This window comes from Pinus tabuliformis, chromosome 2_2 (genome assembly GCF_031772625.1).
Source record: "Pinus tabuliformis cultivar Carrire ecotype Pingquan chromosome 2_2, CPIR1, whole genome shotgun sequence".
NCBI lineage: Eukaryota > Viridiplantae > Streptophyta > Pinopsida > Pinales > Pinaceae > Pinus > Pinus tabuliformis.
Window position 1 is genome coordinate 538,951,418 of NC_142300.1, and position 17,944 is coordinate 538,969,361.

Below are 17,944 nucleotides of genomic sequence, written 5' to 3' on the forward strand. Positions count from 1 at the left end.
AGCAAGGAATGTGCTCTAGTGTTGCAAGCCACTGAAGCATCACTCTGTCTCTGCACCATCTCCTATTGTGCTACTGATGTTTAGCTCTGCTACCCATCAACTATTGCGCAACTCTGATTGTTGCATCCATGTTGTTGTTGGCCCTGCTGAACTACTGGCAACACTGCATCTGCATTGCAACCTTCTCCAACTGTTGTTGTTGCAACTGCAACAACTGCATGGAAAATCATCCAAAACACTGAACCAATTGTGGTCAGTATGATGCATCTGTCACCCAAGTTCTGACTACTGCTAGACTTTGCATTGTCACTGAAGCCTCTGCGTTGCTGATGACTCTGCTCTATGCCAATTGCAATGTTGCCAACTCTGCATTGCGCTACCTAGTATCTAACAACTATTAGCTATTGCATTTGTCACTTTGGCACTGACTGCACCAACTGCCATTGGTCCATCCTGCTACTGTATATTATGGGCTCTCGTAGCAAGGTATTGATTCATGAGGTGGACCTCCTCAAGAATCCTTCCCATCTTGTAGCTCTATGGGGCTACAAAACCAAATCACCCCACCTCACTCCTCGAGGTATCTCGGTGATCATGGAAAACTCTTCCTCCAATATGGAGGACAGCCTGTCGATCTCAGTGGATGCAACCTGCTGATCCTACTTCTCCTCCTTGTCCTTCTTTCTAAGAGGACACTGAGTGTTGTAGTGGCCAAGCTCACCACACCTGAAGCACCTAATCTTGGAAATGTCCTTCTTCCTCCTGCGCTTCTCTTGTTGCCCCTTAGATGCGAGGGCCACATCTTCCTCCTCCTTTACTTGCTTCGTCCCACTGCTGCTGCTAGCACCACTGATGGTGCTCTTCACCAGATCTCGCCTCATCTCCTCCTGCTGCAGATTAGCCCACACACATTCCCAATCTGGTAGTTTCTCTCTACCCAAGATACTCTAGACGAAAACTTGCCATTCTTCGGAAACGTTGTTCAAAGCTAATCGTACAAACTCTATAGGTTGGGGAGTTGTCCCTAGTGAAGCTAGTTGATCCCGGACATCCTGAAGCCTAGTAAGGAAGGAGTCTATACGCTCCCCTTTCTGTATCCTCGTGCATCTCAGCTTCTCCTCAAGATCAATCTTTCACTGCTCGGAAGATCCCTCGTATAGCGTAGCTAGTGCCTCCCACATCTGTTGGGCAGTATCTTTTCCAGCTATGTGAGCTACCACGTGATCTCGAACCCCATCGAGAATCAGCGTCTTAGCTTTCGCCATCTCCCTCGCTGAGCTCTCTAGCTTACGATTTGTGCTCTGATACCATGTGAAAATTCGGAGACCCAAATTCCTACTGCAACAACTGATTAAGTTTCTTCTATTTGTTAAATAAACTGAACAAATTATTTACAATGTTCTACAGTAAATATCAAAACTAATACACTGCAACCTTCACAACATAAAACACTACGGAAACAAAATACTGCACAGGAGAGAAATAAACACACACAAATAAACCGTTGTTTTTGGACAAACGTCCCCGAAAAAACCCAACTTGGGAAAACTGGTGCAGCAGTTGAGGGTTTGATTATTATGCAGTAGTAAATCTAAATACAAATCTTTAGATGTGCAAACTGGCAATCTGATACAGAGAATAAACTGGAAAAGAGGTAGTGAGAAATATTATCACACTGTCACTGGTAATCTGACTCTGATCCAGGCTCTGGATGGCTAGCCCCACGCTGCCTCTGCGTCAGCCTATGCAGATCTGTGTCACAGCTTCTAGGAACTATGTCACCCTTCTAGTTGATCAATTTGTTGACTAGAACTCAACTCTCTGGCCCTCCGATCTCACACTCGGCGTCTGGCACTAGATCTCGACTCTCCCAGCAAAATTAAGGACTCCCTCTGAAGCATTGTGCTGCCTCTTTGATCCTCTCGTTGCCTTCTCTGTTTTGCACTCTTCGGAACTAGAAAAATCCCCTCTGATCTACTATCCCTGCCCCTCACTGCAAGAAGATCACTAGATCTCTCCTCGGCAACTCAGCGCTGTTACTTTTGAGAAATTTGATCTTTAAATCTCACTATCTCGGTGTGTTATCCAAGTGCTCATCAAGCTCCTTCTTATAATCTCTTGTTGGAGCACCAACAGCCAAGATTCAAACATAATCAGCGGCTAAAATTAACTGAGAGTTGATCCTCGTCTTTATCTAGAAGATTCACACCAAATTTAACTAATACCCTTTAATTAATCACATTTTCTAAGTTTAGACTTAGGAATGCATTAAAAATGATTAATTATTTTAATTAAACCATCTCTAGGCGGAATTTTTCCAAACAATTTCTGGGTCTTGGAGAATGCATGTGTCTTAGCCTCTCTGCGAATCTCGCGGCTAGAGCACATTCGATGCTACAAAAATCAACACAATACATGATGACTCAAGTACATTAATGAAGACCGAACATAGTTACATTTTCCAACACACACTTCAATCTCTCTCTCTTCTTGATATATCTAAATTTTCTAGCGAAGGTACTGAACTAGCCGTAGGTACCGAACTGGCCGTAGGTACCGAACTGAGTGCAGAACTGTAAGTACCGAACTGGGTGCAGAACTGTAAGTACCGAACTCGGTGCAAAACCGTAAGTACCGAAATAAGTGCAAAACTGAAAGTACCGAATTGGGTGTAGAATCATTAGTACCGAACTAGGTGCAGAACTGTAAGTACTGAACTAGGTGCAAAACCTTAAGTACCAAACTAGGTACAAAATAGGCCAAAGGTGCAAAATTATTGATGCTTTGATTGTTACTTTGTATTATTGTACTCTCTCTCTTTGCAGAACATTTGATATTTATAATAAGAAGAATTGATCAAGGGTTTTCCCCATCTTGGGGTTTTTCCTTGGCTTGAGCCAAATATTGGTGTTCTCTTGTCTTGGATTGTCTTTTGCATTTTTATGTTCTATCTACAGTTCCTGTCAATGTGATTAATGGTTTATATGATTGCAATTGGAAATTAAGCAGAAATTATCATTGGGCTAATAAAAGGACATTGAAGTAATTGTTGCAAGCATAGAACATACCATTGTTAACTAAATTTAACAAATTAGTACTAAGCAAAATAGACTACAGTAGATACTAAAGTCTAAATACTGGAACAGTAAATTGATATAACTCAAACTCAAAAATAGTAAAGAGACACGAGTCAAAGAATCAATATAAGGTCATCGATATCTAGAGTCAAGGCTCAAATGTTAAAAATGAAAATTGAAAATGGACAATGGCTATTGAATGAGAGTCGCAAGGGAGAAGAGGCAACAGTTAAGTGGTAACTCAGATAGCACCGCAGGGTAAGCCATCTAGAGGTAAGATTGATAAGTCGAATGAGTGAATTAGGGATTGAAAATTAGTTTAGGTTTTGATATTTGTTATGCATTTTTCTTTTTAGTTTTAGTTTTTTTTTTATTTTTTGTTATATATATATATATTTCAAGGGTTATTAGAAAAAATTGAGGTCAAAACGAGTACGTCTGGGCTTTGTTCTCTTGATTAAATTTTGGTTCCAGAGCCTCATACATGATAAAATCAAATGGAACATTGCAATCCCCCCAATCCTAAAATCCTAAACACTGATAAGTCTAATGGCATTTAAGTGGGATCTAAAATTCTACTTTCTCCAAATGAAATCGAATGAGGTCAAAACCACTCTAAAACATCCTAAGTCAATTAATGGTAATGTTCAAAAATTAAGTGACTTTCACTTTAAGAATTTAACATTACCATTAATTACATAGAATTAGTAGGGTCCTATGGTTGAATATTAAGATTCCCCACTCACAAATTACTATTTTCAAGAAAAATTACGGGGGAGCACCTAGACCTTTCTAACGGGGGGGTGCCCACAAGAATCCATTTTGGGGAAATGTGGACCCCACGCTAAAGAGACGTTTCTCCCTATGTCTCCTCGCATCTCACGAAAAGGGAGATGTGGGGAAACGTTTCCCCATGCATCCCCCCATACCAAGTGCATAGGAAGCGTGAGGTGAATGCACCCCACCCTGGGGGATGTGTTCCCACGGAACACTGCTTAGAGGCACCCTCACAGGGGTTAAATTGTCCTAATCCCATGAGCACTCTTGCTCAGACTCTCCAAACTCGACAGTTTTTTGATTTTCTCCTTCAGATATAGTGTTGTACTAGATCAGCAATGGTATATCAAATTCTCCACCCTCACCTCTCATATTTACATATGAATTTATGGATGGTACAGTTAGATGACAGCATGTTCTATTTCGATATTCCATGTATTGATGTTCTCGCTTGGGTGTAGTGATATAACTTCTTGGTCTTGCTGTGAAAGTGGTAAACTCTTGTGAAATTTGATAACACTTCATAACATTATAGATTTATTCATTGCCTCATCATCATATGGAGGACATGGTTTTGCTTTAGAAGTGTTGTCAATTCTCAAGTCAACTTGTACCACTTGGGAACTGGTTAAGGTAGTCTCTTACACATCCCAATCATACTTCACTTTCCAATGTACCCGTTTATTCCATCCCATCCACAAAAAAGATTTTCCCCTTTCATGTTTGACTTGTCAAACATCACAAAAAATAAAGAGAAGTGTTGGAAAATCCATATAGGTGGCAGTTAAATGATTTTCCTTACTAATGACATTAACTTGTGATGTTTTCATTATTAGTATTATCTTTTCTTACCATCAAGATTAATGCCAAGCAACAAATGGAAGAGAACACAAGGTGTAGGCACGTTGCCAGGGAGAAACCCCCCTCGAGGGGAAAATGAAGTCACAAATTCTTCCTTCAATAGATTCAAGATGAGACGACCAAGACCCTTACAACTTGGACTCGAGACTATGTCCATCAAGTCATCCTCCTTTCACTGTGTTAGCACCAAGACATCATCATATCGCCAAGACCTTACTCTAGGTTCACCAAACTTCTGTCACTGTGATACTTCCAAATTGGGGTCATTGCATTGTCATCGAGCTGAAATGGCACCCAAACTGTAGCACCCTGTCACTGTGACATATCATTGAAATTATGTGACCTTCAAACCCTTCTTACAGTGATAGTTATGAACTGTGGTAATAGCAAATTATGAGAACAGTGAAATAGCACCAGACTGTAGTATAGCACCGAACTATAGTCTCTATATTTTATTCAAGCTCATGTACTAACACCGAAAACACTTGTCTCTTGTCCAAACTGTTATCTCTGTGATTACCAAACTTGATTTGAGAGAGATCCGAAACTTCTTGACTGTCTTTTGTGTCAAGTCCTTAGTTTGGTATATAGAGTGGTTCCTCCACATAAATGAGCCAACGTGTCTATTTTAATAGATGTGTCACTGTTATAAAGTCGACATGAAGATAATTGTTTGAGGCCGACTTGAACACTTTGATGAAGACTTTCTTGTGGACTTTGAAGAGGCCGAGTAAATTACTTTGTTGAAGGGAATGACTTGATGGAGGAGTCAAACAATAAATGACTGTGACAAATCACCTAAAGCCTACAATGGAGGCTTGACCTATAATTGACCCAAGCATGAAACCCATGCTTTAATAAGTCAAATCAATTTAATAATAAAATTATTTTCACTTTCATTTGAAAAATAAATGACATTTCACTCAAGTACAATAATGAAGACCAAACCTAGTTACATTTTCCAACAAGAAGCCCAACGTCATTAAAGCATATTTAACATGTAATAATAAAAATCAGTGATTGAGGTGTTAAACTAGCCTTAACCAAAGAGAATACCGAGTGTTGAACTTATAAACCTATGCAGGCCGTTGATGAACTATCTAGTCTCGTGCAATTTCAAATTCTCCACATAGCAAAATGTTCTGGGTGAAAATGTTGTTCGAATGGCCAAGAAACAACAGAGAATGCATTTTGAAATACCACATAACAAGTTCCAAGATGGGCCAGCCGCAAAGTCGGCAGTCTTAATGCACCATTCCATCAGCATTAATGCATGGAGTCTACATTCATGCCACCTCGCTGCGCCACCGCTAAATTCATCAACTCCACCACCTTTGTAATTATATTAAGCATGTAATTTTAACACACAAGGTCCATAGCATAGTTTTAAAACTCGTACTTGGACTTAGAATCAGTCGAGGGTCAACTCTGACTTGATATCGACTCAGACTAGTTGATTCCAATGACTCGGGCTTTGTAAAAAGTACATTAAATATTTAATTTTACTGAAAAATCATATTTTTAAATATTTTCATTCATGTTTCCAAACTCAAAGCATTAGAATAATAGAGAGAAGACAACACTTGAATAAAGCATGCTCATGAATATATCTATTATATCAAAATGGCACTAAGTGCACTGTCCAATACATGTAATATATAGAGATCAAAACAAAAACACATAACCAATGTTGCTTCAAAAACCAACTCCTCAATGTTGCTCCAACGATCGTCCAAGAACCTCCTCAATGTTGCTCCAAAAACCAACTCCAACTACTAACAAACTCCTCACAAATGCTCACATAAATGCAATGAGATAGTTGTGAGGAAATATGAAGGGGTTGGGTCACCTTTATAGGCATGGGATAAGGGTAAAGGGGCTAGGAAATATTTTAAACCAAAAAAATTGATTTCAAGTCCGCCCAGCCCACCTTTTTCCCCGCCGCCGAGACCGATCAGTTTAAGTCGGGCTCAGTCAATCCTACTGGTTCGGTAGTGAACAACTCAGTTAGTTCGGTAACGGACCAGCTGCCGAACCGGATAATTGACCTAGTCGGTTCGGGCAAGTGTATGGCTCGGTCAACCAGGCCGATTCCAAGTCAGACCAACCTAGTTTTAAAACTATGGTCCAGACTCCATAGTATATACCACCTTGGATCAATACTTATCTTATTTATATATATATATATATACATATACAATCCATTGAACCATAAGCTCCTTGAGGTGTCATGGTGTGTGACATAAACCATTATGTAATAGCTTCAAGCCATGTAATATCAACAATGTCTTTACCATGTTTCAAACCTAAAACACATACCACATTCAATGCTTAAGCCATATTCCTTGCATAAACCAACCATAATACAACTTCAAGGTTTGTGTCTTGTGTTTTTTAATGAGTATGGCTTTCATATAATGTAGTGATTCCCCTTTGGTGCATGAAAATCAAGGCTCTGTACCTTAAATACTACTTATATAACATCTTATCACTACTTGATCGAATGTAGAACCGTAAGCAATATATATACGTTGTGAAAAAGCTATCATGAACCCATTTAATAATCAATAAATATCTCATGAATGCCAAAAATATGTTACATAGCTACTTGTTTCTCCTTTCAAATGCCATGTACAGTCATGCATATGAAACAATTTGCATTATGAACAGCAGAAGTGTTCCCCAACCTGAATAGAGATGCACCAATAAAATAAACAAGCCAGTAACTTTCATGCTCAATGGAAGTTCCATGTCAGATAATTGACAAACTTTTCCTAGGGGGCTCCACCTACCTCTGTTTTAAAACACAGGGATATAGGCTTTGCAACACTTTGCAAGCCTTGTAGTAAGTGAGAAATATATGAGTCAACAGTGCTCTCGATTTCTAGTTTGCGAGACCTGTCACTTTTAGGGTTTCAGGACAGAACAAAATTCAAACCCAAATTTGAATACACACTAGCAAATACATCTATATATTCAAATGATAATAAGCAATAGTGTCAAACCTTTATCTTTTGCATCAACGCCTTTATCTCTGCTTCACCAACCAAATCAATCTGCAGCATGCAAGAAAACATAACAGTAACAACTCCAGAAGGTCCATGTAAAAGAAGAACTTCAATTCATATCATAACTTCAGATGTAACAGAAAATTTTGGAAAAGCACTCTGATAGTATTGCTCTGCTTCTTAAAAAATTATTTCAACATATTTCTACTATTAATTAGCTGGTATAATAAACCTTGTTAAGTATGATGCGATCAGCATATGCAATTTGTTCGACAGCCTCATTCACAACCCCTTTGGGCTTAACCTGCTCCAGATGTCTTTGTGCATTTTTTACATCAACCAAAGTAACTACTCCATCAAGTTTTATATGTTCTGCAATATTATCTTCAGCATAGAATGTCTGAATTATCGGTGCAGGATTTGCAAGACCTGTAAATTGACAGAATAACATTAATGCATGGATACAATCTTTTTAAAGAAAGAAACTAAATATTGATTTGAAACCAATCAGCATCTTCCATAAAACCATCACTTTTACCACTTCGTTTATCCTTCCTCTTTTCAGATTCCCATTGCTTTTTTACTTTATCAAAGAAAAATGCAGCTGTTGATTTCCAAATCATTATATTGCCATGATCTTTCCAGTCCTAAAATTGGCATAAAAATCATGATTCATAGACTAGATTGTAAGGGGAAAAGATGTTTAGAATGAATGAATTAAGTAATGATGTGGAACAAAATCCCAACACAGGGATATGGCACTGCAGTAAGATAGTATGGTAGACACCATAGAGTAAGTAATGATGTGGAACAAAATCCCAGCACAGGGATATGCCACCGTAGTAAGATAGTATTGTAGACATCATATAGTAAGTAATGATGTGGAACAAAATCCCAACACAGGGATATCCCACTGTAGTAAGATAGTATTGTAGACATCATATAGATAACAATTACAAGCCAAAGATGGCCCACAAGGCATGACACCAAAACTGCCAAAGATGTTGCCACAAAACACATAAACACCAAATGCTCACAGAAAAGACAAAAAGGGGAGAAATCACACTAACAAGGACTCGAGGATTCACCATTATCCAATCACTTTGCAAAACACCAAAAATAAATACAACTTAGACAGAATTCCAGCTGTGGTGCACACTTGCTGTAGAGATCAAGCAGGTGCAGCAGTCAGTCTAGAATAAAGCAATGCAGAATAACATGTGGCATCAGCAGTCAGCCATGCAGAGTAACATGTGGCATCTGTTCATAGTGACACGTGGCAGCTTCATGTGCTGACACATGAAAGCTTCAGGGATCAACAAGTGGCGGCAGGATGAGGGCACATGCATGAAACTAGAGTGATATAGCACGTGCTGGAGTTGACTGGATGTGTGCTCGAGTCATTTAAGGTGCATGCATGAGTCAACTAAGGGTGATCAAGGTGCAAGCTGTTGATTTCTGGTAGCATCAGATGTGCTCTAAGTCTCAAAATTTGCAGGGAGGCTTAGACACGTGCATTCTCCAATACCCAGAAATTGTTTTGGGAAATTCCACCCGGAGACAGTTTTATTAAAATAATTAATTATTTTTAATGGGACCCTAAGTCTAAACTAAGGAAATTAAAATAATTAATGGGCATTAATCTAAACTATGGGTGTAACTTCTAGAATAAGACGAGGATCAAGCCAAAATGATCTGAGCCATTGATTAGGAGTTAATCTGGGTCGTTGATTGTCCAACAGAAAGATACAAGAAGATGCTTGAGGGGCACTTGGAGAACACACAGAGGGGAGATTAGAAGTTCGATTTTCTGAAGTAGAGCAGCTGCCGGAGAGATTTTCGATAGTGATCTTTTGCAATGAGGGGCGTGGATAGTATCCGAAGGGAAATCTTTCCCTGTCAGAGAATACTCAGTAGAGAAGACAGAGAGAGATCCAGTAGAGGCAACACAGAGCCAGGGAGGCTGACACAGAGCCACGCAGAGGCAGCGCAAAAGCTAAGAGGGAATCTGAAAATTTGCTAAAGGAATCGGTTGCAGAAGTCGGAAGTCAGGGACCAATGTGTGAGACAGGGAGGTGAAAATCGAAGTTCCTGGGCAGCAAATCGATCAGTTGAAGGGGTGACGTTGTCCCCAGAGGGTGTGACGTTGGGTTGATGCAGTAACTGTGCAGACGCAGCCAGGGGCAATTCATTCAGTGGTTGGATCAGCCAGGACTTCCAATGATAGTGTGAGGTAACCTCACTTATCTCTCTGTCAATGATATTCTCTGTAACTGGATTGTTGAGAAGGCATCCAGAGATTGTATTCAGAAATTACTACTGCTTAATAACCCTCAGCTGCTGCACCAATTTTCCCACACTGGGTTTTCCGGGGACATTTGTCCAAAAATCAATGTGTAGATGTGTTGAATTTCTTGTTTCCACATTTTATTCAAATGGTTAAGGATGCAGTGTATTAGTTTCGGTGTTTACTGTAGGAAATAGTAAATAATTTTGTTCAATGATTAACAAATAGAAGAAACTTAATCAATTGCTGCAGTAGGAATTTGGGCATCCAAATTTTCACAAGCATGAGTCAGGGAGTGAGGTTGTGCATGGAGTTAACAAGGTGAATGGTTGAGTTAACTAGGTGCATACTTCAGTTCACTGAGACACATGCATCAATTGGGGAGATAACTTCATACATGTGGGGTGATTATTAAGTCAACTAAGTATATGCCTAAGTTAACTAGGAAGCCACTTGAGCGCATTAACTAGGAGAACTAAAGCGCCCTTTCTAGTGGACTGGAGTGGGGACACTTCACCTCAATTCATCCTCAACCAACTAAAGAGCATCATCACTTGGACTTGAGCACATGGCTACTTACCTTAGTCTAGCATTGGTCTAACAAAGCACATCTCTAGTGAAGTAGAGTGCATGAGGGATGACTCCACTTGGACTAGGAAAGATAACTCCACTGTGATTAGAGTGCAAAACCACTTCTCCACACTCTCACATCCAGTCAATAGAACTCATCTTCCTGTGGGAAATACTTAGAGAGGGGGTGAATCGATATCTCTTTTCAATTGTTATTTTTACCAATTAGATCACTTATATTCAGAACACAAAATGAACAATAAGAATAAATGCTTTTATTAATTTCTTCTTTACAATAAATCAAGTACAATATATGTAGGGCTCCAACCCTAGATGAAGACTTCGATCTTCAATCTCCCAAGCTCCAACTTGTAATAAGCCAATCACAGACTTGGACTTTCCAAGGCTCCAACCTTGTCAATTTCGAGGCACCAACCTCTAGGGCTCGAACCCTATTTCTGGTTCAGGCTCCGACCTGGTTTCTTGAGGACTCCTATCCTCTAGGGCTCCAACCCTTAGCACGAGACATGAACTCATCACCAGTTTCATCCTCTCAAAGGTCGCATATGCCTCATCGATCCAACCAAAAGCTCCCTTCTTAGTGAGTTCTGTAAGAGGTGTTGTCAGTTGTGACAAACCCTTAACAAACCTCTTGTATTAGGTGTAGAAGCCTAGGGCTTTTCAGTTTTGTAACATTCTTTGGGGTAGGCCACTCGATGATTGCCCTGATTTTCTCATACTGTACCTAGACCTCGTTTTCCCTTATCACATGCCCCAAGTAAAGCATCTCAGTCATACCAAAATCACATTTGGAGTTGTTGTTCTTCCAAAATTCCCAACACCTCGTCCAAATGCCTAAGATGATCCTCCCAAGTCCTATTGTAAATGAGTATATCATCAAAGCAAACCAACGAATACTTCTACAATTGTTTATTGAACATGTGGTTCATGCAGCACTGAAACGTAATTGGGGCATTGGTTAGCCCAAATGGCACAACCAAAAGCTCATAGTGCCCATAATGTCACTAGAAAGCAATCTTCGAGATATCCTATTCCCGAACTTTGATCTGATGGTAGCTAGAGCATAGATCTATCTTCAAGAAGTATTTGGCTCACTTCAATTAATCCATCAGCTCATCAATCCTCAAAATCAAAGACCGGTTCTTGATTGTTTTCTTCTTAAGTGCCCCGTAACCGATACACATCCTCTATTAATTTTCCACAGTGTTTTATGTTGTTGTAATCACTTTAAACAATTTCTTCCAATTTCAATCAACCCAATAACAAATATGAAATTATAGATAGAACAGTAAACAATAAATGCACAATAGAAGATAGCCAACCACAATGAGACAGAGATTTGCTCAACGACCAGGGAAAAACCAAAATAGATGTTAGTGCCTTTTATCTACTAGGAGATGGAGTTCAGGAATTTTGACCATGGAAATATCAAACCCTTGAAATGAGTAAGGGGAAAAACCCAAGTTTTTCACTTGCTAACCCTAGCTATCACTTTACGAGGGGATAAATGGACAAGAGAAAATCTCTCTAGGAGGTTCTCTGGGGAGTCCAAGAATACAAAATTAAAGCATGCAAAATTTACCATGCATTTCATATAAATATAAGCATTTAGACATGGAACATATAAACCTTAGCAATATTCAATACATGCAATAATCATTAAAGATATTCAACAAAATCTACTCACAAGATGTCCAAGAACAAGCCTTCATTATCCCAAAATGATGTCACCACAAAAAGCACTAGTCTCCAATAGCCAAAATTCCACAAAAGATCACATCTCCACAAAGTAGCAAAGTACAAATAGCTAGGTAAAGTTTACCACAAGTGATGATTAACAAAATGACAGAGGCGATCCTCTATTTTTATGAAGTCTACCTCTTCTAATTTATAATTAAAATCCCCTACACAAGTTTGATTTTTGAATGGACAAAAATTAAAATTAGGTTACAAGCCAACCCACTAGTTTTACAACAAAATATGCCAAGATAAGCCCACAGGTGTGAGTCGTAGGCCTAAAAAGGTGATGACATCATACCCTTTTAGGGCTCCAAATGCTCCATCATGGCAAAGTTAAGGCTGAAAGTGCCTCCGAGCATCATGATCATCCTCCATTTGAGCAAAATCCCCAAATCATGCATCAAAGCAGCTCTAAGGGTCCAACATCCAGTTCTAGGTGCCACATGTCATTTCCATGGGTGTTAAGTGAGGAATGTCATGCCTCCTCTCTCCAACGTTAGGGCTCCATTAGGTGCAACAAGCCTTGCTTAATCATCCTAAGGATGGCCATCTTCATCTAGGCCCTAAAATCATGGCATGCCCATCAAGTAGTTTTAAGGCTAGCCTGGGCACATGTTGTCCATTAGTACATCATCAAGAATCCCCCATGCTAACCAAGAGAAGCCCAGCATTATGGGTCTTGGGGGTGCTCTAGGATGTATATCAACTGTTGAAGTCATCAAAAGGCCCAACACTCTGCCAAAAGTGGGGAACGTTGCATTTGTTAAGCCATCATGCTCTCTAGAATGTAATATATGGCCCAAGCATCATGTCAAGAAGGGTGTCATCCAGGCCTTTTTGTTGCTTTGGACCACCTGACAAAACCAATTCAAACTCAAGTGAAGGCAACCGTTCTTTAGAGACTAAGATCATAAATGCATCTATGTGGACCATACTTAAGTGTTAAGGTCATATTAATACTTTAAACTGAGATCATCTTCAAATATCTAAATAGACCAAGTCCTGTAAAGGTGTTTAGTTACATCCCCAGATGTACTTGGTTAGGACTTGCAGTCAACCACCAAGGTTGAACAAGACACATGTTCAAATTTCAAGTTCGAAAGCCTTGTAGGAAAATTTTGCCGCCTTCTTTCAGTTTTCTTCTCTATGTAACTTACGTACCCCGTGGGGAAAATGTAATAAATGATGTTAGCATGATGAATTTATGTAGAAGACTTACCTCCCTAGGACATGGTTATTAGGGAAGTTACTCTAGAGTGATTTTTTAAATTGGTAAATTATTTTTTGCATTTTAGCAATTAATAATTTCCTAAGTTTTCTCACTCATACCTCCAAAGTTGGAGTATGTCCTAATGGTTAGGCCTTATTGGTGTTTTCTAAGTCTAAAGTCAATGTATATTACCATGCTACTCATGATTCTGAGTCTTACAAAATTGCTTTAGGTTTTTCTAGTTTTTCCTCGTAAAATCTATGTAACAATAAAAATGGTACTAAGAGGTGTCATATGCCTCAAGGGTACTTGTTTTCTAACTCAGAGTACCCACTTTACCTTAGTACCCCCTTTTTAAGAAAAAATATTAATTTTCCCTCATGAAAATCAATTATTCACTCAAAAAAGGGAATAAATTAGCTCCCTATTTTTAAAGAAACATGTCAGAGACAAGTTAGGGGGAATCAAGTGGTAAGTTTCCTCTTTCTTTAAAGTACCTTTCTTCTCAAAAGTTTCCTCTTCCAAAGATTAGCGCTTTTGTTCTCAAATGGCAAGTGGCAAGTTTTCGATCTAAGGTTTTCCTCTTTCAAGAAAGCAGTATTTTTTGGAAACTTCTTCCCAGTGGCTATTATAAAACAAAGCGCTCTCCTCCATTTCAATAATCTTCAGAATTGGAAGAAAATTTGTTTGCATGATATTGTAATTATTTCCATTGTGGAATAAATAAATAAAAAGCTTTGGATGTTAATCGATGGTGTAGAAGTATCATGTGGATGATTGATGCTTGAACTTAATGTATGAGGTAACCTTTGCTTTATAAATTGTCTTTGAAACTTCTTTTCATAGGCCTTGGAAAGGGCATTGTTACCTAGTAGGAATACATTTTTCAAAGTTGGTTATTTGTTAAATTTATTTGTTGTCTTACATCTTGGAATTCAAGATTATATGTGCTTCTAGTTTGATTGGCATATTTTCTAGATTTCATATGTAAGAAACACATATCTCTTAATGAAGTTTCTTGGCAAGTGTTGATATTTGTAGCTTGGGAGGTACTCCAAACCCTAGGCTAGAGGGTTTTGGACGAATGGGCTCCACAAAAGTGGTTGTGGGCTTAGAACCCAAAGTGGGATTTTGTACCCAAAGGTGTGGGACAAAAACCATAAGGACATTTGATGACATGGCACTTGGAGATCATAGTACACCCTCAAAGGAGCAAGGGGCAAGTTCAAACACCAAGAGGGCCCATGGGTTTGAGAGAAAATAATTTTTCAATATTATGAGTGGGCTTGTGGCACAAAAATCAGGTCGGCCTTGGTTTAGGACAGCCCTAGAATAGGGCTAGTTGTGCCACCCATACATCATGTAATAAGAAGATGTTGGAGACTCATTTGAATACATCACCCAAAGAGCTCGTTCATCATAGAAAGGAGACATATGTTTGAGGTAGCCGCAAGCTCTTAAGGAGCTAATATCAGCTAGAGCGAAGGAGAAAGGAGGTCCCTTTTGGAGTTTGATCAAGGTCGAGATAAGGGCAAATTTAAAGAAGAAAAGAATGTGGATTTGTGCATGGTTCTGTGGTGAAATATCGCTATTTAAAGTGGCCGAAAATTTATGTACTGTACAAGTGGATGGTTGCACTAGTTTGGCTAGGCCAAGAGGCCTAGAACTTATAAATAGAGACTGATGAGATCTCATTCAACTTCATCGCTTAGAGTATTCCTCATAAATTTGTATCTGTGGAGATTTTCGACATTGAAATTCTAGAGATCGAAGTTTTGTTTGGCACTAAAGTTTTTCTTCTTTTCTATAGATCGAAAGTATTGTTGGCATATGGTTTCTCTGTTGGCATATGATCGCACTGTAAGTCTTTCGCATCATTGTGATATCTCTCGCACACCATAATGACTCTCGCATCATGATCTCGCATATCAACAAGACTCTCGCATATCTATGGCAACAGGCCTCCAGAATCACCGTAAGGATTATTGACATTGACAATTAGTATGGGCATCAATTTATTGTTCTCTCCAATGAGTGTGTTATATATTATTTGTGAATATTTCAAAATAGAAATCCAACTACAGCGACTGATATTATTTCTTCTACTTATTAATTCATAATTAAATTATTCACAGTGTTTCTACGACAAATATCGAAATAAATTCTACTGCAGCCTTCACAATTAAAATACTTCGGAAAGTAAATGCAAAGAAAAATACTAGCACAAGGATAATCACAATGACACAGTTATTTTTGGAAAATCGTCCCCGGAAAAACCCAATGTGGGAAAACCGGTGCAGCAAATGAGGGTTTCTTTATTAATCTTCAGCAAAAATCTCATGTACAAGATGCAACTAGCAGAATAGAAAAGATATCTCTGTGAGAATTTTACAGACAACTTTCTCACACTCTTTGGCGAGATTCTGATCTGGGAGAGGACCTGTTGCCCCCTCTGTCACTTACTGCATCAGCGTCTGTGTGGGGATTGCACAGTCCCCATGTCTCAGCTTCTACGTTGTCTCTTCTCTGCTCTGCTTCTTCTGCTCCTGCCTCTCGACTGCTGCTGATACCCTCTCTCCTCCTCACCTGCAACTCTCCCTCTGAATCGATTTCCTCTTGCCGAACTTTGACCAGTGAGGAAATCGATTTTACTCGGGTAACTGAATATCTCCCTGGTGTGTTTTCCAAAAGCCCATCGAAGTCCTTATTATTATCCTCCAATTGAGTGTTCAACGATCCAGATTAGATTCTAATTAATGGCTCAGATCATATTGACTTGATCCTCGTCTTCTTCTAGAAGTTTCACCCATAGTTAGATTAATACCCTTTAATTATTTTGATTTCCTAAGTTTAGACTTAGGCACTCATTAAAAATAATTAATATTTTAATAAAATTGTCTCGAGGTGGAATTTCCCAAAAATATCTGGGTATTGTGGAATACATGTGTCTAAGTCTCCCTGCAAAATTTGAGACTTCAAGCACATCTGATGCTACTAGAAATCAACACTCCCTCGCTATGTGCTCTAACAATGCAACCTGTCAAAGCATCACCCTGTTTTGTAACATCTCCCTCTGCACTGTTGATGTCTAACATTGTTGCCCACAAATTACTGCGTAAATGTTGCATCTGTATTGTTGTTGACCCTGCCACTGCCAACACCACATCTGTACTGCAACTCCCTCTCATTTCCTGTCACTGTAACTGAGAAATCACCTGTTTCTGCTACTGAAATGAATTCTCTACCATACCCATCTGCTCTCTAAACTGAATGAACTTAGCTCTTACTAGAGCCTTTGTGAGTGCGTCTAATACCTGATCTCCTGTGGGGACATATTGTAGTTGTACTGCCCCACGCTGAACACAGTCTCTGATAAAGTGACATCTAATATCAATATGTTTCGACCAATCATGAAATACTGGATTCTCAGAGAGTTTGATACAACTCTGATTATCGCAATAAATCCTGGTCGCTTCCATCCTTTTTCTGAACAAACTCACAAGCAATTTTCTAAGCCATATAGCTTCACACGTAGTTGTGCTTGCTGCCATATATTCAGCTTCTACTGAGCTCAGAGCTACCGACTTCTGTTTCCTGCTACACCAAGAGATCATTCTTGATCCAACACTGAAGCAGTACCCAGAGGTACTTTTCCAGTCTACTGAACTACCTGCCCAATCTGCATCTGTGAATCCATCCAATCTGACGTCATCTCCTTGGGAGTATTTCAACCCATATCCGATTGTTCCACGCACATACCTAAGAATGTGCCTAGCTGCTGCCCAATGCACCCTTTTCGGTTCCACCATGAACCCATATCCGATTGTTCCACACACATACCTAAGAATGTGCCTAGCTGCTGCCCAATGCACCCTTTTCGGTTCCACCATGAACTGACTAAGGGTGTTGACAGCGAAGCAAATGTCTGGCCTAGTGTTGACCAGATACATGAGCGACCCAATGAGCTGTCTGTACAAGGTGGGGTCCACCTCCTTGTCTCCTGATGCATCTATTTTCTTCCAGTTGGTGATCATGGGTGTAGCCATGGGTCGACAATCCTGCATTCTGAATCTCTTCAGAATCTCTGTAGCATATCTTCCTTGCCCAAGGAAGATCTCCCCATTCTTCTGCCAAACTTCCAATCCTAGAAAATAATGCATCAACCCCATATCCTTCATGTCGAATTATGCTTTGAGATTCTTCTTGCAATCTTGTATGAGCCTCGATGACCCTGTTGAAAACAAGTCATCCACATATAATACTAGAATAAGTGGCTCATTCTCTACCATTAAATAGAAGAGATTGGGATCAACATCACTCTTGACGAATCCTAACTGTTGCAAGTAACTATCAATCCGACCATACCATGCTCTGGGTGCATGCTTAAGCCCAC

At 39.5% G+C, this 17,944-nt stretch overlaps 1 protein-coding gene across 1 annotated transcript in view; it reads right to left on the reverse strand.

Moving 5' to 3' along the window:
* Nucleotides 1-7,635: 7,635 nt before the first annotated feature.
* Nucleotides 7,636-17,944, reverse strand: part of LOC149193732 (uncharacterized) — a 115,706-nt gene continuing 105,397 nt past the window's right edge. The window contains exons 4-5 of the mRNA XM_089404885.1: nucleotides 7,956-8,152; nucleotides 7,636-7,771 (exon numbers count right to left, since the gene is read on the reverse strand). Coding sequence (XP_089261011.1) covers nucleotides 7,715-7,771; nucleotides 7,956-8,152 — 254 coding nt within the window. The 3' untranslated portion in view covers nucleotides 7,636-7,714. The remainder of the gene's footprint in view (nucleotides 7,772-7,955; nucleotides 8,153-17,944) is intronic.